Source organism: Rattus norvegicus, chromosome 7 (genome assembly GCF_021556685.1).
Source record: "Rattus norvegicus strain SHRSP/BbbUtx chromosome 7, alternate assembly SHRSP_T2T, whole genome shotgun sequence".
In the NCBI taxonomy this organism is placed as follows: domain Eukaryota; kingdom Metazoa; phylum Chordata; class Mammalia; order Rodentia; family Muridae; genus Rattus; species Rattus norvegicus.
In genome coordinates, this window is record NC_141540.1 from 51,958,978 (window position 1) to 51,983,349 (window position 24,372).

The window sequence follows — 24,372 nt, forward strand, 5'->3', positions numbered from 1 at the left end:
TATTTTTAAAGAACATGAAGGCACAGGGCATTTCGCTGCAGGAAAACTGTGAAAATAAAAGGGAGAGACAAGCATACCCTCCTGGAACAAAAGCTGTAATACCAAGTGCAAGGGTAGAAAAATCCGACATGAAATGTATAAAGTGATGGTGGCTCAGAGGAGTCTGAGAGCTGACAACTTCATGGAGAACCCTGCCCTCCAAACATCGGAGTTTTCATGTCAAAGAGCAAAGGTGAATGCCAAAGACAAACTCCCCTCATGCTTCGGGTACAGAATAAAGAAACGCACGACTTTGAAAGGCTTCAGAATATTCTGGTTTTCTACGTAAGCCATACATTCATAAAACAAAACAAAACAAAACAAAACAAAACAAAAATCTAGCCTTGCTGCAGCCTAGTCTGATGGGTTACATCTAAGTTAACCCAGAAATGGAAATAATTCTACCCCCCTCTAGATACCTTTTTGGCTTTCACTACCCTAGTGTTACATGGGAAATGTCATCCCGTTCCCAAAGAGGAGAAAAACAAGCATAAGAACCTAAGATTAAAAAAGAGAAAGAAACTACATTCACAGACAGTCTGCATGTACACACACAAGATTAAGTTACATAAAACAAAATGTTCTATTTAGAATTAATTACATAGTGTTTAGGAGAGTCTGAAATATTTACATTTACTCGAAATAAGTATTCCTAAGCTACTTTAAAAATATACCCTGCCTTCCACAGCTAAACATCGTATGTTTGACTATGGATCCACCAAAATAGGTTCACCAGATATATTATGGAAACATAAAATATGAAATAGTGCCTACATCAGTAAGGAAACACATAAAGCTTATGGGTTAGAAAGTCAAAGTCATTTAGATATAGATTTTTCCCCAAGGCAACCGATAGATTTAATGGCTATGGATTTTTCTATAACAATCAACGTTGGTGAATGGATTCATCATAGCTAGAGCAAAGCTCATCCTGTCAGTAAAAGCTGAAGAGCTAGAGACGCTAAACATATTGAGAAAGCGCTTCAAATGCAGAGAACAGATTACTGGACCCTAAGATCCTCTTAAGGGCGGCAGTATCAATACAGCTTGGTACAGGAGACATGACTGATACCTAGACTAGTGAACCAGATGAGCTAAAACAGCTGAGCATCATCAGCTGACTTGTGGCAGATAAGGCGGTGAATTCTCCACCTTCCTAATGCTGTGATCCTTTAATACAGTTCCTCATGTTGTGTTGACACCCACAATAAAATCATTTTCATTGTCACTCCATAGCTGACGTTTTGCTAGTGTAATGAATCATAATGAAAGTACCTCTCTTTATTGGTGATCTCAGGTGACCCCTGTGAAAGGGTTGTGACTCAAAGGTTGAGAACCACTAATTAATATGAAAATTTACATTAGGCATAATTTCAGGGATAGTACCAAGACTTATGAGGATCAGAATGTAAAGATGATATTAAATTAATTCAGCTACATTGTTGAAATTCTTTATATCATGTCTTCTAAGGATGGATGAGAGAATCTATACAAATATAAAAACTCAGATTTTATACAGTGAAATATATTTACCCTATTTGATTAAAAATCTAAATGGTAAAAGAACAATTCTGGATATTTGTATGAATTACACTGGGAAAAAACTTTCCAAGAATTGAAGGAGAAAAAAATTTCAAATCACCTGAAGGGAAAAAAATAAGACCAATTACAAAAGAACATTAAATTATGATGCTGGAGGTGAACAAGTATCAGGTAAAAAGCACGAAATGTTCACAGGCATTTCCACAAGGAACAAGGGTGTGCAGTTGCTCATAAACAACTCACTTAGAATGTAGGGAAGCAAAAATCAAAGTGGAGAATTGAAAATCCCCACGAGAGGAATAGACAGACCCAGAGAGACCTAGACTTTCTCACAAATGAAGACATGATCAGTTTTCAGGTGAGCCTCAGTACTTCTGTTCATCACTGTACATAGTCACAGAACAGCATTGTTTATGAATACCTCCTCAATAGCCCCTGCAGAAATCCTGTGGCCTGCAACGTTTATTACATCATCCACTCGGGACATAACATAGAGATAGCCTTCCTCATCCATATAGCCAGCATCCATAGTGTCATAGTATCCCTGAAAATAAGAATACATGTGTTGAGTTAGCATGCAGTGCTGTGTAAAGATGTGACCATTTTAAAGCCGGGTAAAATTTTAAATGTGACCTAAGTGGATTTACAGTGAACAAGCACCTATTTTCACAGAGTTTTGAGAATAAATGGCTTTTAGTTTTGAATCCTAACTAGATTGGTTTTTCTCCTCTAACAACAAGAAAAAAAGTTAAAATGCCCCTTTATGTGTTCAAGTTCAGTATTTGAACTTAGAATTCTAACATTTGTGAACCCAATTAACGAGTTTAATGGAGAAGTGATGGCTCAACAATTCTGATGTACTTTGGTGTTGCACGAAATTTTTTAATAAAGTTAGCTCAAATTGTAAATATTTCAAAAGCTCTCTACAGATATTACAGAAAAGGAGGACGAATCAGCCTTGGGATTACTGACAAGTAGCTCTTGAAGAGACTGGATCCTCCACCGCGAGACACTATTGTCCCTGACTCCAGAACTGACCAAGTAAAACTGAAAGAGGAAGCCAGGCAGGGATCCCCTGCAGGGCACAACTGTGGACAGCTGAAGGCAGGTTCAGACCTTCAAGGCCAAGCCAGATGACCTCCTCGTTTGTATTTATGCAAAATCCAGGATATCATGCATTCAAAATGTCGTGGACGTTATTAAACAGAAAGGGGTTGCAGAGAAATGGCAGTGAGCCTTCGTCAAACACTGGCACCCTTTTATTAAGTGGGTATGGCCACTCCAGCCATCATGTGTGGGCAAAGCCAATGAGATGCCAGCTCCAAGGTGACTAAGGTTCCATCTTACCACTCAGCAGCTGTCACCATCTTTCTGGACAAATAACTGTAAGTTCCTTTATATGGCTTGAGACACCAAAGACTACATGGTTTCCTACTACCAATTCTATAGGATGACACAGGTGCTCTGAGATCCAAGTACCTGAGATGAGTATCTGGAAAACTTCATCAATGGAAAAGTAAGTTGGGGATCCTGTATTGACCATATGGAATGGTGGGAAACTCAACACAGACACAAGATTCTTTTTCTCTTCTATGAAGCTATGATTAGGGACTCAAACCATGAAATCCAGAAGGTATTGCAGTTTATAGTAAAAAACTTGGATGAGGCAGTGCTGGGTAAAATTGTTCAGGAGACGTCGTTTGAAGAAATGAAAGAGAAGCCTTTGACAAATTGTTCTATGGTCTCCAAATCTACCCTGGACAAGTTCATTTCTGTGAACTGTGGGTGATTGGAAAAACCACGTTAACTGTGGTAGAGAGTGAGAGGTTTGATGAAATCTATAGACGAAAGGTGGAAGAAACCTCTGCATGGGACTCTGATCAAGATGTGAAAATAGATGTCAAAACAGGGAGGCTGTCTGCAGGCCTTGATCACCAAAAGAAGCTCTGAAAGCAGACTGTAGATGCGAAGGATTATGGCTCAGACTCTATGATTATTAACAGCCATTACAGTTTTATAAAAGCAAAAGAAACAATAGAAAGGCAAGACTGATTTATTGACATTGATTAGGATTGAACTCAGGCTTCAGAGAAGCTTAATAATGGGTATGAAATATAATAATTCTCCAATATCAAAGTAAGATATATTTGTTGGTGTACATGGGGGGAGGATGGGGAGGGGAACACCCATAGAGAAGGGGAGGGGGAAGGGTTAGGGGGATGTTGGCCCGGACACTGGGAAAGGGAATAACAATTGAAATGTAAATAAGAAATACTCAAGTTAATAAAGATGAAAAAAAAGAAGGATAATCAAGAATAAAAGTACAAAGAAAAATCATTATTTTTTAATACTTTCAATTTATTTGATACTCATGTTTAAGCATAGCCTCTAAAACAAATCTAAAATAGCAACTATTTGTAGTTTTTAATCTTTCTAAAATTAGGCATGATCCTCTCTTAAATAAGTTAGTACAGTCTTTCTTGCCAGACTTCAGTGAACTCTACAAAATGGGGTGTAAAGTGAAGGGCATAACAAGACACACCACCAGCCCTTGGGAATTATAGTTCTTATCGTGTCCTGCAATTAGGAAAGACCATCTAGAAAAACGGTGAAGGGGAAGCCATGATGGTCCCAGCCTCAGTCCAATCATATCTGAGTTGCATGAACTCCGATTAAGTTGCTTGACTCAGGCTGTTATTAAGCCTGTAGATGAGAGGCCTGGAGTCAGGAATCAAGGCAAAATGGATAGGTACTTCATGGAGTTTGGCCATGCGCTTGGGCTTTTGATCTTAAAGCTATGCACGCCGAGCAATAAGTGTATAGTGCTTGCCATTATCAGGCGATAACGGATTGTATTAGTACTCTGATGAATTACATGTGACCCAAGATATAGACTAAATTGGATGGCTGGAGTCAAGTCAAGTGACAAATATTTCTGCCACACTTGACCAGGAAAATGTTTAATCTTGGCTGTTGAGGTCACTTGACTCTGAGATGACTTTCTAAAGAAAGCTATCTTACTCCTTGTCATTTGCCTAGTTAAGTGGGGCATCCATCTTTCCCACACACAATAATGATGGAATGCTAATTACTTGGACTCATTATTTTTATGATAGTCTCATCCATTCATTCATTTCTACCTGGCACATAATAAGGACAAGGTGAGGGGAGTGCAGGTTGCACTATCAAAAGGGTTGCTATGGACACAGTACCAATTGCCTTGGCATGCGGTAATAAATGAATGAACTTTGACATACAGGAAGAGAAACTGATTATCCACATTACTGGGGTAAGGAGCAGGGCTTTAAGAACACTGTCTCTAATGACTTCTTTATTTACAAACGAAATAATATTTAAAAGAAATAGATTAAGGGAAACTGTCAAACACAGATTATAGGCCAGAAATACGTTAGATTTAACTCATATAACTAAGTATAGAGAAGGCTGGGGTTCCTAATGACTTGACTTCCCAGATCTCATTGGTTGCTCTCCGTCTGTGCAGAGAATTCCAATAATAAGAGAAAAATTATTGGAGTCTAATTTTACGAGATTTAATTTTTAAATATTCTGATATCACAGTAAGAGTGAATGAAAATTTTCTGTGTGTAGAGACGGATGATACTTATCCACATGACTTAGTTGGATAAATCTGACTTGGCCATTGTTATCTCTGAGATCTGACAACTGGTGTTTATAAACTTGAAGAGTACTTTTTGATCTATGATGCTGGAAGCAAGTTGCTTCCATGACTAGGCAATGAATAAAAGCACACCAAAAATTTTAAAGTATATTAAAGCTCTTACAGGAAATTTCTCAAAGTATAAATGCTTGAACGCTTCCTGATTCTTCCAGAGTCCTGAGAAAGCCCCAGGTGGTAAAGGCAACCTTGAACAGAGAGAAAATAAAATTACTGTGAATAAAATGATAAAGACAATCAGTAATAACTTGATATTACACTGGGCTAAAATAATGAACTAATTCATTCAAATGCAGACCCTCAGTTTGCTGGAATGATCCTGTTTAATTTGAGGGCAAGTAGAGTCCATATCATAATACAATTACTTAGAAATTAGAGTTTCTTCACAGGACAAACACAGACACAATACACGCACGAACAAACACAGAGCATTGTGATGCAATCTATTTCAGAAAAAAACATAATATCTAGCAATTGATTAAATACACTTTTCTTAAGAAAAACACTTTTTTATAGGAAAATAGTGGCATTCTTTGAAAAGAACCAAGGTATCAGTTTTCAACTTTGTTTGAATAATGGAATTTTTCCTTTTAGATAGTTGGTATAAAATCTTTATTCCTCCCCACCTTGAAGCTGCTTTTCACTGAATCCTGTTATTTCTTCTTATGACCATTAAGCCTGTGTATTTTATAACTCTAATGAATGCATGGAAATATGAAACATATGGAATACAAGACTCTGTATTTCTCCTCTATACAACCAAAGCCATCACATATTTCATTTTCCTCTACACTATTAAAGTTGTGTTATTTGCAGAGAAAGACTTAAGCTCTAGTACTGATAATCTATGCTTATATAAATCTGAATAAATTCTTATGGCTCCTAATAAAATGTGCCTAACAGTAGACACAAGTTTACTGGACACAGAAAAATTTTAGATGCTTTGTAATTTGGAAATTTAGATAAGACGCAAATTGAGGACTTTCATCACATTCAGTTAATTTTCTATTTTTTACTAAATCAAATGATGTCACAACTTTATTACAGAGAAAAGGGAAGGTAAGGCAGATGCAGCTACTGCCCACATAAGGCAACATGTCTCATCCACCCCACCCAGAATTTTCCATAAGGACATGAGGTGGGGCAAGATAGAAGACCATCCTGATATCAAGTGCTCCTGACTCTGACATTTTATGCACACTGTACTCACTGTCACTCTCTTCAGACACACCAGAAGATGGCATCTGATCCTATTATAGATGGTTGTGAGCCACCATGTGGTTGGCTCCTGGGACTTAAGCACAGACCCTCTGGAAGAGCAGCCAGTGCTCTTAACCACTCACCCATCTCTTCAGCCCCTCTGACATTGACTTTTATTCCTACTTCTGTTAGATGATGCTAATACAAGTGGGAGTGGCTGTGATTACCAACCTGGGCACTCAAGCTGACACTTCCCTTTCTCCCCAAGTTCAGTCACCCAATGGTTATCTCAACTTTCCCCTTAATAGGACTTTGTTTCTATTTGGTTGATTTCAGTCCTGGGATTGACTATTTCCTGCCCTCTACTCCTCTTGGGTGTATTTGCTTCTTTTTGTTCTAGAGCTCTCAGGTGCGCTGGTAAGTTCCTAGTGTAAGATCTCTCCAGTTTCTTTACCAGTGTACTTAGTGCTATGAATTTTCGTCTTAGCACTGCTTTCATTGTGTCCCATAGGTTTGGGTATGATGTGTTAACATTTTCACTAAATTCCAGGAAGATTTTAATTTTCTTTATTTCATCCTTGACCAAATTATCATTGAGTAGAGAGTTGTCCAATTTCCACATGTATGTGGGTTTTCTGTTGCTTTTGCTGATATTGAAGACCAGCCTCAGGCCATGGTGATCTGATAGGGTGTATCAGATTATTTCAATCTTCTTGTATTGGTTGAGGGTTGTTTTGTGATCAATTATATGGTTGGTTTTGGAGAAGGTACCATGAGGTGCTGAAAAGGTGTATTCTTTTGTTTTAGGATGAAATGTTCTATGAATATCTGTTAAATCCATTTGGCTCATAACTTCTATTAGTTTCACTGTATCTCTGTTTAGTTTCTGTTCCAATGACTTGTCCGCTGGTGAGAGTGGGGTGTTGAAGACTCCCAGTAGTTTTGTGTGGGCTTCAATGTGTGTTTTGAGCTTTACTAAAGTTTCTTTTATGAAAGTGGGTGCCCTTGCATTTGGGACATAGATGTTCAGAATTGAGACTTTCACTTGGTGGATTTCCCCTTTGATGGATATAAACAATAGGAATGTGCTATTATGTCAGGATATTATGTAATTACAGAAAATGCGTATGAAAGCATTCAGTTATCCCAAAGTACAAAACAACAGCAAAAGGTCTAGAAATGCTGACTCACTGCTACCACTGCAGCCCTTAACCATTCCTGCTCATCATTTAATCTGTTTAAAGGCAGCAGGCTGAAGGTGATAAGCCCCCCAGGCTCCTCCAAATAACTTTACTATGCTAATTCTTCTAAAACACCTTGCAAGTACTTTTCCTTTATCTGTTTGGTTCTGAGCAACATGTTAACATTTTGCAAAAGGAAGTAAAGGTCAATTTTAAAGAACTGAAATATAACAGGAATAGAAAAAATTCTAATGATCAAGCTAAGGTCATCATGGAGACGCCAGGAGGGGAAAAGGAGACATTAAGTGGAAAAATCAAATCCTTCAAAGGGCCAGGAGGAAGAGCAATAATTCGTGAAGCAGATTATCTGTTAAATAAATGAGAATAACTCTGATGGGGGGCACATTTAAGGGGTCATTTTCAACTGCTCCCACAGAAAACATATCATGGTATGGAGCCCCTCCTAACCCTCTTACTGCCATTTTTGGAAAGATCCATGAGTTCCTGAAATAACCTCTCTATTACATTGCTGGAAAAGGAAGAAAATAAAGCTACGGTAATAAATGATGCCTGGCATCTAAACTGTTGTAAGGATAACAGAGTATTGGTACATAGGAATGTGGGTCCAGCTACCTACACACAAATTCTCCATAATGAGACCGGTGTACACTAAGAGCATATTGTTAAACATGTGTTTTTCTTACTGTATATATATGCAGAATGCTAAATGCTGATTCATAACCATTTGTGCACCTTTCTTACAGTCTGCCTGCACACACGCACTTGCGTGTACATGCGTACACACACACACACACACACACACACACACACGCCTTGCTCATCTCTTATTATAATGAAGCGCCTGTCCAGGTTTCAGAGTGAAGCCACCCCTTCCCCTTACATGATGGATCTTCCCATACATCATCCTGGTTTGGTCTCACATTCTCCCTCTCGCTTTGAAGCTCCATTCATGGCCTTGACCTCTTCCAGCCTAATAAACCTCAATCTCGGAGGATATCATGAGGTAAGTGTCAGCCTCCTCTTTGGACCAACAACCTCTGTTTCCTTGTGTTTTATTTAAGTGGGGGTCGAGAGATGGCAAGGTTGACTTTCACACTGAAACAGCAGAGATGACAGTTACAGTGCTGATAAAGCCATGTCTGCTGAGGTCGTGTGGCTAATGTCTGTGATCCAAGCACTTAGAAGATAGAGCCAGGGCCATCAGTAGTTTAAGGGCACCCTTGGCTTGGAATGCACACACACAAAAGAAATAAATAATAATCCTAGGTCTGGAAGTTTGGCAATAAGCCCACCAGGTCATAAGTGGCTCAGGACGCATAAAAAGCTTAGAAATTAGTGGGAAAATGAAGGTAGAGTTTATGGAAGAGGAAAAAGAAAATTTAAGAAAACCAACAACATCAATGCAGGTAAATTAAGGAGTAGGAGAAGAACACAGTATCTATTGGTAGAAGTCTGAAAAAAAACTAATAGTGATCAAGCATTACACAAGGTTAAATGAATGACAAACTTTGCTTTCAAATAGGTTCTTTATTTACTGATGAAACATAGTATCTGAGTGAGATAGTTTGAAGATTATTTGAATTGTCATTTCTGGAATACAGGCCAGAAAACAGAATGAAGCAAAGAGATACCGGAACAAAGATGAGTTGAATGTATGGAGACCCGATCCTTTGCTTTGTTTTGCTTTGATGAGACAGAGTCTGATTGCATGGTCCTGGCTGGCCTGGAATTCCATATGTAGACCAAGCCAGCCTCAAATTCAAGAGATCCACCTGCCTCTGCCTCTGCCTCTCTGCCTCTGCCTCTGCCTCTGCCTCTCTGCCTCTGCCTCTGCCTCTGCCTCTGCCTCTGCCTCTGCCTCTGCCTCTGCCTCTGCCTCTGCCTCTGCCTCTGCCTCTGCCTCTGCCTCTGCCTCCCCTGCCTCTGCATTGACTCTCCTGCCAGCCTCCTGAGTGCTGAGAACAAAAGCATGTGCTAACACATCTGGCTTTCACTATATTTAAGAATTTGTAGTGTACTTAGCTAGGATGCAGTTGAATGGCTTAATTGAGAAAGAAGTTTGTGGGGGAAAATGAAGGTATGAGAAGCAAAAGGATACCAGAGGAATCATTCACCTGTTACAGTCACTCACATATTCACATTTGTGTTCAGTCAGGCATTCATTTTCTTCATTAATTTAGTTCACTTACTATTTCCTTAGTGCTTGCTTTCCCTCACCTAGTGTGCCAGGCATCAATACTGCAACGGAATAAGATATGATCTCTGATTCATGGAGATCCTGGCATAAAGTGAAGTGTAAAAATTTAATATTTACAAATGCAACTAGCAGGAAGGCTACATTTAATGATGCCTTCTCCATGAAGTAATGTAAAATGCAAATACCCAAGATACGTTGAAAGGAATGTTTTATAGCACTTATTTCATTCTGTGCTTCCACAGGCTTCCAGAATGAAATTTTTATCTGTACTTAAGATGTGAGTTGCTACGGGCTGGAGAGATGGTTCAGCCGTTAAAGGAAAGACACACAACAAAAATATAAGATGTGCATTGCTAGAAATGACAGTTAGAGCTATCTCAAGTCAGTAAAACACCTCAAGAAAACAGCTTAATTCTTCACAAATCCAACCTTCTTTTAAGATAAAACGGTGGAATGCTCTGTGCTCTTCACTAGGAGGGCACGGCTGGTATCTCAATAAATTCAGGTGATTTTCTCTGGAATATTAAAAAGGTGTCTAAACAGCAAACCTAGAGGTAAGACCCATTATGACACTAGATAAAAACAGAACAGGAAAGTTTCAGACTTGAATATGTGTGTGTGTGTGTGTGTGTGTGTTTGTGTGTGTGTGTATGTGTGTGTATGTACATATATCACATTCATAAAGAAGGACAGACAGATGCATATGTATATATATATGATAGATAAATAAATAGATGATAAATTGATAAAGAAATAAATAAGGAATAAGATTGAAACAGAAGTTAACTGCAGACAATGTAAAGACAACATTTTCGGCAATATTTCAAGCAAGCACTTTTGACCATTATATCTAAGTACTGTCTAGCATGAAGGGCAATTCCTCCCTCTGTAATAATGGTAGAGTGGTGTCTTTTTCTGATATGGTACAAAATGAAACACAGTACCCTGGGCTGGAAGAAATGAAGGATGCAAAAATACTCAAATGATCTTGCTAGTTTCTATTCTCACTCTTCAAATTCTACTAGCCCGTGACACTTTCCTTAGCTCTTGCAAGCAGAGTGAAATTAGATTCTTTTTCCTCTAATTTTAAATTAGTAGTTCAGTGTAGATAATACTCTTTTCAAAGAGACCATACTGAATGGGGAAAGAGAAATCGCCAAGGCAGCAACAATTCCTCTATGAGAAGAGACCAGAGTTCTGTGAAATCACTAAAAAAAATAAAAAGACGAGAACTTCACTGGCCAAAGATAGTAGCACAATCCTAAATCATCTAAAATACAGAGCTTCCTAATGCTTGCTGTGCCTCTTGAACTGTAAACTTTACTCCTATTCTATGCAGAAACCCTGGGCTTCAGAATGCAGATCTAATTCCTATTTCCTGAAGAATTCTGGAATGAAACACTATGTGGCTTTGGTAGTGCTTACTAGTCCAGGGCCTGGTGTTTCTTCAGATTTGAATACAAAGTTACTTTGTATTCCTAGAAGAGAGAGGCCCAAAACATTTCCTTCTCTCTGTATAAACAAAGACTGTGCTGGTTCTGGCTATGTATCTCTTGATGCTACTCTTTGTTTATGTCAAAATTGAGGAAGTGAGGGATCTCTTAATCTCCCTCACAGTATTGTTACAAGGCCAGTAAAGATCATACTAAAACCTAGATTTGAGATTTTGAGAGAGCAGAATTGTAACCCTGTGGCATACTTGTTCTTAGTCAGAGGATGCCCCCCAAAGGAAACAATCTTAGCTCTTTCCCTAGATGGGAGCCCGGTAAATGAATAGCTGCTATGTAACTGTCACGGTGTGAGCAAACATCATTAAATGTCAGGAGTTCGATATCTGTAGAATGAGAAATTGGCAGACAGTGAAGGAAAAGCCATTTGGACAACTCCACACAATTCCCTATCGTCCTACCACTGCCCCAGGACAAGGTCATGAGAACACATCAAGGAGTGGATACCTCGAGCCATACTTCCCGTAGCAGCAATAGACCTGGTCAGGAAAAATGTTTGCCCCTGAGAGAGAAAGAGTTGGAGACCAATGGTTTTAATAACTGTGAGCCCAGCCTTTCGAAGGGAGGCAATTGCAGTGAAAATCTTAAAGGCACTGCGGTCTGTTGTCTGGAAATTACTGACTCACAGTTTTATTTCTGCACATTGGAACTCTGGATGCAATTACAGGAGCACCTTCTAAAATTCATGAGCATTTTGTATTCATAGCAACTCACAGACCATAACTGCCGCACTAAATTAACTGGCTGCAGTATGCTTCAAAATCAAAAGAATTTTCTAACCACCACGTGGACGTGAAGTTTTCTCCTCAAAGAGAAATGCAAATTCTATAAATGAAAGTAATTGCCATTAAGCAGTAAAGAAACAGGGATCCTGTTTATTTCATCCAAGGGCCTGCCGTAGCTTGGGCATCACCAGAATGCTTTCTGATGAAGTCACCCAAATAGAAATGACTTCTAGAACGCTATTTGTGTACAGCAAATGAAAGAACCTAACATTACCACAAGGTTTTGGGTTTTGTTTCTGGTTGTTTTGTCCCTCGCCCCTTTACCACCACATAGCACTGTGTCTAAACATGGGGCTGTACAAACAAGTTTTAGGGAGGGATCTTATTTTAAAAAGCTTTATAAATACAAGTTAAGCAAGTACTGGACTTCACAAACCTTTCCAGCTGATGAATTGAGTGTTGTGGCTAGCGAATGTGAATCTAGAAGTATAGGTTTTGTTTATTTTCTTTTACGGATAAAAATAAACAAAAATCTTCCAAAGTTATTTTATTAATGAGAGAAATGAGATGTCCCTGTGCTCATTTTTCTGATCTACTCTAGTGTCCACATGTAATATAATTATGTAGTTTATTTTCAAATATATTGTTTCATCATTACACAAAAGGAGAAATCAAATTTTACCATGCCTTGACACATTAAATCTTTATAATTCATAATTATATCTAGAACTCAGAATCTGGCTATTAATCTCTGTGGCTGCAGAGGGAAAACACCACTCATTCCTCCCTGGCATCAGGCTAAGCATGAAATGATTTTAGGCCAAAGCTATCTTATCTTCAAGGACTTAAATACATTAATTGCCAAAAGGAAAAATTATAGCTTAGGGATGATACTAATGTATTTTACCTCTTCTGGATTTATGCAGAGCAAAGCCGCCAGTAATTAGAATGAGGGGATATATAAATGCTTTTGAATCATGGGAGCCTCAAATCTCACCTTAGAGATCACAAAAAGAAACCATGTTTGACAGAGATGACTCATTTAAAGTTAGATTATATAAAAGTGTATGACGCTAGACAAGTTTTTTTTAAAGTTCCAAAAACAGTGTACTTCCATAAATTAAGTTAGGATCCACCCACAAATTGGCTTACATTTTCTCTAGCAAGCCCTGCTCTCTCACCATTCTACCCTCAACAGGTCATGTTATAACCAGATCTAGGGAGATATGGACTCTGGTTTAAAGAAATGTGATATTTTAGTGGTTACAGTATGTGTGAGGGTGCATGTGTATGTTAATATTTGTGTATCTTTCAGTATACATTCATCTGTTGATTGACACCTAGGTTGATTATAGATCATTTCTGTAGTAAATAGAACAGTAATAAACACGACACCGAGTCATTTCTAGGACAGGATATAGAGTTCTATGGGTGTATGCTCAGGAGTGAAATATGATTTAAAGAAATGTGAATACAAGTAGAACCTTGGATAATAAAAATTTTCCATCCTTTTGAATGTGCTATGCCTAAAAAGATAACATAATCCTTACATAGTTACTGATAAGAAATGAGAAATATACTCTAGTCTAATGAGGTAGAAATTTTTTTAAAATAACAAGATTTATCATTTAAAAAATCTTATGTGGATTCCTTATATTTTATGGGGCACAACATAATTATATATGAAGACATATTTTGCATATAAGTATTTCAAGTAAATTTATAGCATTTAATGTCTTTTATTAAAAGAAAGGAACCTTGTGTCATCTGAGGAGGAATGTAACAAAATTCATTCAGAAGAACTAAATTTTAAGACAAGTCTTGTTTGACATCTGTCATGTGTTACTCTTTACTCATGAGACCTCAACTTATTGAAGCTGGCCACTGCAGACATATCAATAAAGGTGGGAAGATTGTTAATCAGAACTGCAAGGAAGCCTGTATCGCTTATCTAAACGTCACCTATTTCATGGCTATCAACTTAATTCCATTTCAGACTTTACTATCATAACTCTACAGCATTTTTATAATCAATGTAAATTGAAATATTTTTACTCAAATTTCAGCATTTTTGCTATTTAAATGGGCAGTGATGGCCACAGTCTACACTAAGGAAGAAAGAAAGAGAGAGAGAGAGAGAGAGAGAGAGAGAGAGAGAGAGAGAGAGAGAGAGATAGAGAGAGAGAGAGAGAGAGAGAGAGAGAGAGAGAGAGAAAGGAAATAGGGGTGATGAAGAATGTTTCAAGAGCTTGTGGTATTTATTGTTGCTAGCATTAAAATACTGTACTACTGTTTGATTGAACAATTTTACATTCAGTTAAATATTCAATAGAATTCAGATCATCCAAAGGTGAGCAAAGATGAAATCAAAGAGATATACAATACAACATTGGGTATAATCATAAAAGTGCCAGAAGAACTGAATTTCATAATAGAGATAAAAATTTAAAGGACAGGGCCAAAAAGGAAACTGCTCTGCAGACAGGATTAAGAGAAAACTGTAGCCAATAAAATACTTTCGAGTTAAAAATACAAACTGGTTGTTAAAAATAGACAGACATATTCAATCACAAACTGGTTAATGATGCAACATGTTTTAAAAATATATGTCCTTGAGTAATTTATGAGCATCGTAGAGTTTATTTTCACAAACTTAATGATACAGATAAAATATTGAACATGGATTCAACAGAATGAAACATGACATTTGTAAGATATGGTCACTGCAAAACACTGAACTGTTTTACCGTCATGTTTCTTTAGGTATAAAAAGCAAAGCAATGAAAGGATGATATGATATATGGGATATAGAAGCTGGTAAAATAGATATTTGTTACCTCTATCAAATATAAAAATTCATACATATCAGATATGATGCACTTTCAAATATTAGCAGAATATTTGAAACAGCGGGTTGCTTGCATTAGCATGACACAAGCCCCTGAGTGTTGTAGTCACTACAAGATGTCAGCAGGAGGAAGAAGCTCACATTAAAACCTTGCAGGAGCATGGTGTATCCAGAATGGCAGGCACATCACCTGGACTGAACCCTGCACAATTCCTGCTGTGATTCTGAGCAAGAGGTGAGCACACCAGCTACTTTCTGCTTTGTGTTTTTCTATTATTTTTGAGATTATAAAATAATTACATCATCTCTCCCTTCCTTTTCTTCCCTCTAAACCCTTCCATATAAGCTTCCTTGCTCCTCTTCAAAACCACATCCTCTTTTCTTCACCAATTGTTATTGCATGCATATATGCTTTTGTATATCCATATATCTGTATATGTCCATAAATATAACCTGCTCCATTGATACAGTGATACTTGTATGCATGTTTCCAGGGATGACTATTGATTTTGTCTTATATTTCTTATATGAAAATGCAATTTTCCCATTCACACATGATTTGTCTGATGAGAAAAAATTACTTTAAATGAACAAGATATTTTAATTTTTATCTGAATACGTTAACTGTTACGGGGCTTTCATTTTAAAACACAATTAAGTCTGAATAATTTTGAAGCAAAACACAACTCATCACTTGTAATACCAATGCAATCAATCAATGTGCTCCCAAATGGATCCAACTTTTTTTCTCTTAATGGTCACACTAGGGAAACTGCTTACTTTACCACGATATTTCCTAAGCTTCTAGCCTTCAGTTTTTGCATGTTGTCATCCAAAATCATAACTGAAAAGAAAAATATGGACACAAATATAAACACAATTGTGAACATAAATACTAATCCCCAAACATTAAATATTTTCTTGTGTTTTCTAAACTCAGTCTTAAAGTTTCTAGCCCAAAATAATGTTTGTACTTCTGTGAGATCATGAAGACACATAGACTAAACACATTTTATAAAAGTATAAAAGGTGTATGCATTTGACATGTAGCATGATCAAAACTGTATCATATGTTAATATCTCCATAATCTCACTTTTATTGTCATTTCCATGTATATGCCCGATGTGACGTAAGAATATTAACCATATGCTTATCTTTTTATAAACTAAAGGATGTTGTAATGTACAGCCAGATGCACATATAATAAAAACAGAGCAAGCATATTCATTCATGGTCCGTAAACTGAGTTGACTTAACGTTTCCAAATATATCACTCCATGATGTGTTGATTGAATATGGAAAATGTTCAGTATCCTGTGTCCAGATAACACCATGTCAGCCTTAAGAATGAATCGCAATTGTCTAGATTCTGAAGTCATTTATGTTGTTCTATTCACTTAGGTTATTCCCAAACAACTGTGGGAAGGCACTGAGCCAAGTTTGTATTTATGGAGGGCACTGTTGGAAAACATTATAATGACAGTAATTAAAATTATAAATATCTGTATTCTGCTGATTATGAGTCCATCATAAGTGAAAACCAGTCCTTGTTCATTTTTATTTCATCAAATCACAAGACAACCTTCTAATAACTACATGCCCCGGGCCATGTTATTTATCTGCTTCTGGTTTCCTGTTTATAAAATAGGAGCAATGCCTTCTAATTGTAGCAGTCTATAGAGAATGGGTTTGAAATTAAATACCATAACACATGGATTCTTTCACAAAGAAAAGTTTCCTTTACTTCTTCAAAGTAGCTTTCCTTTACTATAATGATGTGTCTTATATTATGCTTTCACAGTTTTGTATAATCATTGAACAAATCAAAAATGTATCAGTCACAAAGTCCCTGATGCCTCAACTACAGTAGTTTAATGTGTCCTCTGGAAGCCAGTGGTTTTTGAACAATGAGAGTTTTCTGTATTAAAGCTCCAGAAGATGTCAAAGCTTAACTTTTTCATATAACTGGGTATAAAAACGGAGCAGATACTAAGGGAAAATATGTTTAACATCTCCCACGTTGGCAGCCCCTAAAAGTATCTCAACACAGAGAGGTTTTCTAATCAAAGAGTGAGGGCAGCAACTGTTCATTTGGGGGGTTCATTGGATCTGGGCTCATTTTTTCATAGCAGGAGAAGTCAGAGACATCACAGAATTATAAGACAGGTAGCTTCCTGCAATAAACAGTCAAACATGAATGTATGCACATGAGCTGAACAATGGCAACAGCCGTAGACATGCTCAAGTGGACGAGGGAGGCTCACAAGGAGTCTAGGAACTGCTTGCAGCACAGATGGCTGAACTTTCATTCCGTATTTTGTCTTGTGGGGCCTGTGTAACGGCTTTGTTGTATTACATCACAATTCAACAGTCCAGGAAAGTCCATACAGTTATAATAGGCATTCAGAAGTAAGAAAACTGAATGTCAAAATGTTAAAAATTTTGCAACAAAGGAGGGGAGTCCTGTAGAAATTATGTAGCTATAATGGGTGCTACTATGAATAGAAAAACCAAATACTGGTAGGATACATTATTGTCGTTATATCTCATAATAAAATGCTTGTTAAAAGTCCTTTACTTTGCATTTAATTTTAGCCAACACGATTCAAGAACTTTGTCAATAATCTTAAAGAGCATTATGGAATAAGCCATATCTGTTTGTTAATGAAGCAAGGAAACCAAACAAACCCATGATTTGTATGTTGTTAAAAATCTATTACCCTTGTTACCATAGCAATGACGTGCTGTCTCTATGCATTTTTATCTACTCATTTCTAAATACTTAAAACATCTCTAGATTAAATGTGCGTCACCAGAAATTAAATCATATATGTGAGTACTGAGCACTTCACATGCCATAATTTCAAATCCATAATCTTACAAGACTCTTGATTGTTTTAGCTATTACAAGAAAATAACCCATTAGAAGATCATAGCAATCACTTTAACAGCAACAACTGAGGCATTCATTTCTAATGAATGACTTTCTTAAAAGCAAACACTTTTTTATACACTAGATATGAGGAAATGCCAAATTCCTTAACAGTGTGCATCTCGAATTGCTAGCATTGTGACTCACCATTGTATCCTGGAACACATTTTCCTGCTTGTCCTGGTGGGGGTGTTTTGGAGTTGCCTAGTCCGATACATGATGCTGTGATGGGGGATCCAGTCTCTGGGGAGAAAAGTATGGGTTATCACTTAGTGCCTCAGCATTATGTTGACTTAATTTGTGCAATGAGCCCAGATAAGTTTACATCACAATTTAATTTCATTAGAAAATGTCTAGTTTAGCAACCTAGTATCTAAGATGCTTTCCTTTATGGCCAGTGTTGAAGGGAAGCAACAAGAAATCAGTCACTCAGTGTTTAACAGAGCTTACAGATATTCTATCACAAGAGAATCCCAGACAATTATTAAAAGGGAAAAACACCAGTGTTTGGCGCATTTATGATCTTAAAACATAAAGGTATGCTTAGAGTATTTCATATGGTATATTTCTTCTAAGGAATGAAAAGAGGGCTCTGGCATTCCTGAAGGGTCAGGAAGTGGAAGAATGCACAATAACCACTTTCAGAGCTTCACAACATAGATGAAAAGATAAATGAACACTAGAAAAGCTATTTTTTACAGATTTATCTAAAGCTATTATGTTTTTCAATATACATATCATTTGATATGTTTAGCTTGTCTCCTGAGACATCTCAAGTTGAATTTACCAAAGCTTTATCAGAGAGATCTCGCAGCTATAATCCCAGAAAGCTACGCGCACACTATACTATGCACCCAACCCACAGGCTTATGATCACCCTGCAAAGATTAAGAAAGTGTTAAGTTTGTTGGCCCTAAATCATTGGCTAGAATAACCACAGATGATGCTTGTAAACATAAATTCTGAAGGCAATTATATTTTGGAGAAAACAATTTGCAACATAAGCATTTGGAATCAAAAGGATTTTTCATAGTAATGGAGGGGTAGGATATGAACATGATGGTAAGGAGGTGGTTCCCTTTCTGCTTCATATTGCACAGCTCAGCACACACACACGCGTGAACACACACATACACACACATACACACACACACGGAGAGAGGGAGGGAGGGAGAGAGACAGAGAGACAGACAGACAGACAGACAGACAGACACACAGACACACAGAGATTAACAGTGAAGGAAGACAAGAATTTTCCAAGCCATAAAAGAGCAGAAACACAAAATTGACCCAAGTATTCTGAATATATGCCTTTCACTTTGAGTTTTGCCATAAAACCTGTTAGTTGAGTGTTGGGAAAGTTTAACATCTAATCTTTTATTATTATCCAAAGCTAGGCTTACGATTCACATATCATCGTAAGTGGCTCATTTGTCATTGATAGGAGAAGATGGAATTTTGAACATTAAATTTTGAACAGCCCCTAAGCCAAAGTCCAAGGCAGCAGTTCTCAACCTGTATGTTGTGGTGACCTCTTTTCGGGGTAGAACATCCTTTATACAAGGGTAGCCTGAGACCTTCAGAAAAATGGATGTTTACATTATGCTGCCCAACAGTATCAAAATTACAGTTGTTAAGTAGCAACAAAAATGGAATGGTGTTACTTTATTTAAACTAAACGCATTTATTTACTTAAGTTTTTGTAATTTGCTGGAGCATGAGGAACCATATTAAAGGGTTATGGCATGGAAAGGTCAGAACCACTGGTTAAAGGTTAAAGGTTTAGAGATATTAAACATTTTAAGATTAAGATATTTGGCATGGCATAGATAATCAATTACAAAGACCAGATGTCCTGAGTCTTAAGGGAGAATTCATAGTTATTTTTATATCATAACTAATCTGGTTTATTTTTTTCATGAAATGACATTTGGTACCCATGAATTACTCCTCTTACTTTTATTTCCCTTGCCATCTATCAAATGCAAAGAAGGGATGTACATGATTGGAAAGACTGTGTTTGTTCCTTCATATTTTTGAAAACATAGTCACCTTAGCTACCCTTCATACCTGATGTGAGAGATGACTAGAGAGAACAAAAAGCACCATTACAGAGGGATGTGCTTAAAGAACGGTAGACAGGATGCAGAAGTCCTCTTATGTACACAAACAAAACCTAACAGGACATTGGGACATATTAGGAATGAGAACAGGCCTTGCTAGATGCCTCTGTGTCTCTTATCAGCTGCTAGAGTAATCTAATTTAAAAGTATTTGCATTCAAGTTTTGTCACAATCGTTGCTCCAATCAACTGGAGTTCAAACTCTCTACAGGTTTTAGTAATGTAAGATCTGTGTAACGTGTTAACAAACAGATTGAGACTCTACAAAACAACCAGAAGTCTTTAGTGCCTATCAGCCTCTAGTAATGCCTCCAGAATATTGACAAACAAACGCTTGTCTCTGGCTCCTGAGCGGTGTAGATTAAAGGCAAGCATCAGAGAGTCTGGCTCATTGTGGAATCTTTACTTCTTTTATTGGTTATTCTCTTTATATACATTTCAAATGTGATTCCCTTTCCCAGTTTCCCCTCCGGAAAACCCCTATCCCAACCACCCTTGCCCTACTTCAATGAGGATGTACCCCCACCCACCCATCCACTACCGCCTTCCCGCCCTGGCATTCCCCTACACTGGGGCATCGAGCCTACAGGACCAAGGGCCTCTCCTCTCACTGATATCCTACAAGGCCATCTTCTGCTACATATGCAGCTGCAGCCACGGGTCTGTCCATGTATAGTCTTTGGTTGGTGGTTTAGTCCCTGGGAGCTCTGGTTGGTTAGTATTGTTGTTCTTATGGAGTTGCAAACCCCTTCAGCTACAGTGTCTGTACTCTGTTTTCCTACCCACATAGAAAGGCGCTGTCGAAAGAAGATGGGAGAACAAATCTTTCTTTAAATGAAAATGAAGTTAAGGATTAGTAAGATGCCTTCCTCAGCCCTGCCCTGAAGAAGGTGTCATACACATTTCATATGTTTGAATTATTACATATTTATATTCTTTCAACCTTCAGTAATTTTTTTTATTAAAAAGCTATTAAAAGCACACCTTCTCTACAACTAATTTGACTCAGAAATTGTAAGGGTGATGAAAAAGATTAATTCAGTTAGGTCACTTAAATTAGATACAGATTATGCTTTTAACATTAGTAACTGGAATATTAAGCTTTGGCTAAATTTTATATTAATTTGCAGGGATTGCTACGCCTAGTGCCAGCCATACGATATGATCCAGGAAAAATCTACGCTTAGGACCCTCAGGGTGATAGGGAGTCTTGGATAGGAGTGAGGAGTGATGAAGTGATGTGTAAGTTTTCTCTCTGTGTAACCATGAATATCTTGAGAAAGATAACAAGTTAGCCTTCTGTCACACCATCATGTATACATGTGTTCACCCAGCAATGAACACAGGTCCTAATGGATACAGTGTTGATCAAGGGGGCCCAGTGTAGATCAAGGTGGTCCAGTATAAAATAGTCTAGCTGGAAGAAAATACCTACCTTCCACTGTCCATGAGGGAGGAGAGAGAGGACATGTAGAAGCAGAGAGACAGTGAATTTAGAGTATCCGGCTGGTAGTTTTCTGTGATTTCTTGAAAATCAAGAGCCAATTATAGGAGAACTCATAAGATTGCTAAAGAACCAGTGCCCAAGTGGGATGTGGAACATGGATCACAAGGGTAGACAGCCCACACAAAGCAAAGATGTTAAATTCTTTTGTGTATGTGAGTGTGTATATAAACTGTTTCATTTCTGGAACAAGCAGTATAGCTCAGTGAGTAGAGAAGACTGCATGAAAGTTCAACAAATAAAGTTACACACACACACACACACACACACACACACACACACACACATTTAAAAATGAATTGTTCCATGTCTGAAATGAAATGTGGCAATACTTGAACAACAAGAACCTTAAAATGCACATATACTTTACACATTCATTCTAGGGATGTAAGCGAAGGAACACACTCAGTTCATACATACTTAAGGACAAGAATGTTTTCAACTATATTGTTTGTATCAAAGAATAGAAGATTTCTTCAAGTGGGAACTGTCTCATATTAAAAAAGATTGTAAAGCCATTTAAATGCCAGAGATGAATGTCTACTAAAAAGAGAATGGTTTTCACAAAATAAGATCTAGACAAAAGTTGTTAAACAAAGTATACAAAGTGATTCATTTTTTTACAAAAAAAAGATATTATACATTGAGCCATATAGATATTTTATGTTTATAAATATCTTGGCAAGACATGCATCGAAATATTAAGAGAATTTGTTTTTGGTTGGCATTTAAAGAGTAAATGGTAGAGTCTAAAGGAATACAGCAACAGCTTTGAAAAGAAAAGAACCCATATTAGTGAGAAATTTGACTTAAAATTTTCCTAACTCCCCCTAAAAAGCAGTGACCACTTTAATTAACTTGGAGTAATTTTGATTATTTTGACCAAGATGGAGAGGGTTTATTTAAGTTTCTGGTACCCTTCTCCCTATGCCATTATGTGTGGTTTATGTGCAAATAACCTGAATCCACCAGGGTAAAAATGCTACATATAGACACTGTGATCAACAGTCCTTGATGAGGGCAGGCTCCAGTCATCGCTAGGGGTTCTAGAAAGAGACTCTACAGTCAGCTTCCCCAGAATGAACCATCCAGTACTAAGAATTTGCCTGAGATGTATTTTCTTTTTTTATTGGAAATTTTTAATTTACATTTCAAATTCTATCCCCTTTCCTGGTTTCCTGTCCATAAACCCCCATCACATCATCCTTCCCCCTTCATCTTTTGGGCTAATATTCACTTATCAGTGACTGCATACCATGTATTGTTTTTTTTTTTTGTGATTGGATTATGTCTCTCAGGATATTTTCTAGTTCTATCCATTTGCCTAAGAATTTCATAAAGTCACTGTTTTTAATAGCTGAGTTAGTACTCCATTGTGAAAATGTGCCATACTGTCTGTATCCATTCCTCTGTTGAAGGACATATGAGTTGTTTCCAGCTTGTGGCTATTATAAATAAGGCTGCTATTGAACATAGTGGAGCATGTGTCATTGTTGTATGTTGGAGCATTATTTGGGTATATGCCCAAGAGAAGTATAGCTGGGTCCTCAGGTAGTGCAATGTCCAATTTTCGAGGAACCTCCAAACTGATTTCCAGAGTGGTTTTATCAGCTTCCAATCCCATCAAAAATGGAGGAGTGTTCCTCTTTCTCCACATCCTCACCACCATCTGCTGTCACCTGAGTTTTTATCTTAGCCATTCTCACTGATGTGAGGTGGTATCTCAGGGTTGTTTTGATTTGCATTTCCCTGATAAGTAAGGATGTTGAACATTTCTTTAGGTACTTCTCAGCCATTCAATATTCCTCAGCTGAGAATTCTTTGTTTAGCTCTGTACCCCATTTTAATAGGGTTATTTGGCTCTCTGGAGTCTAACTTCTTGAGTTCTTTGATTGCATATTAGCCCTCTCTCAGATATAAGATGGGTAAAGATCTTTTCCCAATCTGTTGGTTGCTATTTTGTCCTAATGACAGTGTCCTTTGCCTTACAGAAGCTTTCTAATTTTATGAAGTCTCATTTGTTGATTCTTGATCTGAGAGCATAAACCATTGGTGTTCTGTTCAGGAAAATTTTCCCAGTGTCCATGTGCTTGAGGCTCTTCCCCATATTTTCTTCTATTAGTTTGAGTGTATCTGGTTTGATGCGGAGGTCCTTGATCCACTTGGACTTAAGCTTTGTGCAGAGCAATAAAATGCATCAATTTGCAGTCTTCTACATGCTGACCTCCTGTTGAACCAGCACCATTTGTTGAAAATGCTATCTTCTTTTCCACTGGATGGTTTTAGCTCCTTTGTCAAAGATCAAGTGATGGGTGTGTGGGTTCATTTCTGGGCCAATTCTATTCCATTGATCCTCCTGCCAGTCTCTGTACCAATACCATACAGTTTTTTTTTTTATCATTATTGCTCTGTTATACAGCTTGAGGTCAGGGATGGTGATTTTCCCAGAAGTTCTTTTATTGTTGAGGATACTTTTTGATACCCTAGGTTTTTTTGTTATTCCAAATGAATTTGCAAATTGCTTTCTAAATCTATGAAGAATTGAGTTGGAATATTGATGGGGAATAAATTTTTTTGTTGATATTCATAAGGGAAATTGGTCTGACATTCTGTTTCTTTCATCCTTTTGTGGTTCAGGTATAAGCCTAATTGTGATTTCATAGAAGGAATTGTGTAGTGTTCCTTCTGTTTCTCTTTTGTGGAATAGTTCGGACAGTATTGGTATGAGTCTGATAGAATTCTGCACCAAACCGATCTGGTCCTGGGCTCTACTTGGTTGGGAGACTTTTAATAACTGCTTCTATTTCTTTAGGAGTTATGAGGTTGCTTAGATGGTTTATTTGACCCTGATTCAA

At 37.5% G+C, this 24,372-nt stretch overlaps 1 protein-coding gene across 2 annotated transcripts in view; it reads right to left on the reverse strand.

The window, feature by feature from the left end:
* Window positions 1-24,372, reverse strand: part of Acss3 (acyl-CoA synthetase short-chain family member 3) — a 209,076-nt gene that overhangs the window by 11,382 nt on the left and 173,322 nt on the right. The window contains 4 exon segments of one of the 2 annotated variants that reach the window (NM_001414941.1): window positions 2,003-2,125; window positions 5,385-5,466; window positions 15,739-15,802; window positions 18,039-18,134. In NM_001414941.1, the coding sequence (NP_001401870.1) occupies window positions 2,003-2,125; window positions 5,385-5,466; window positions 15,739-15,802; window positions 18,039-18,134 (365 nt within the window). 2 annotated transcript variants of the gene reach the window in all.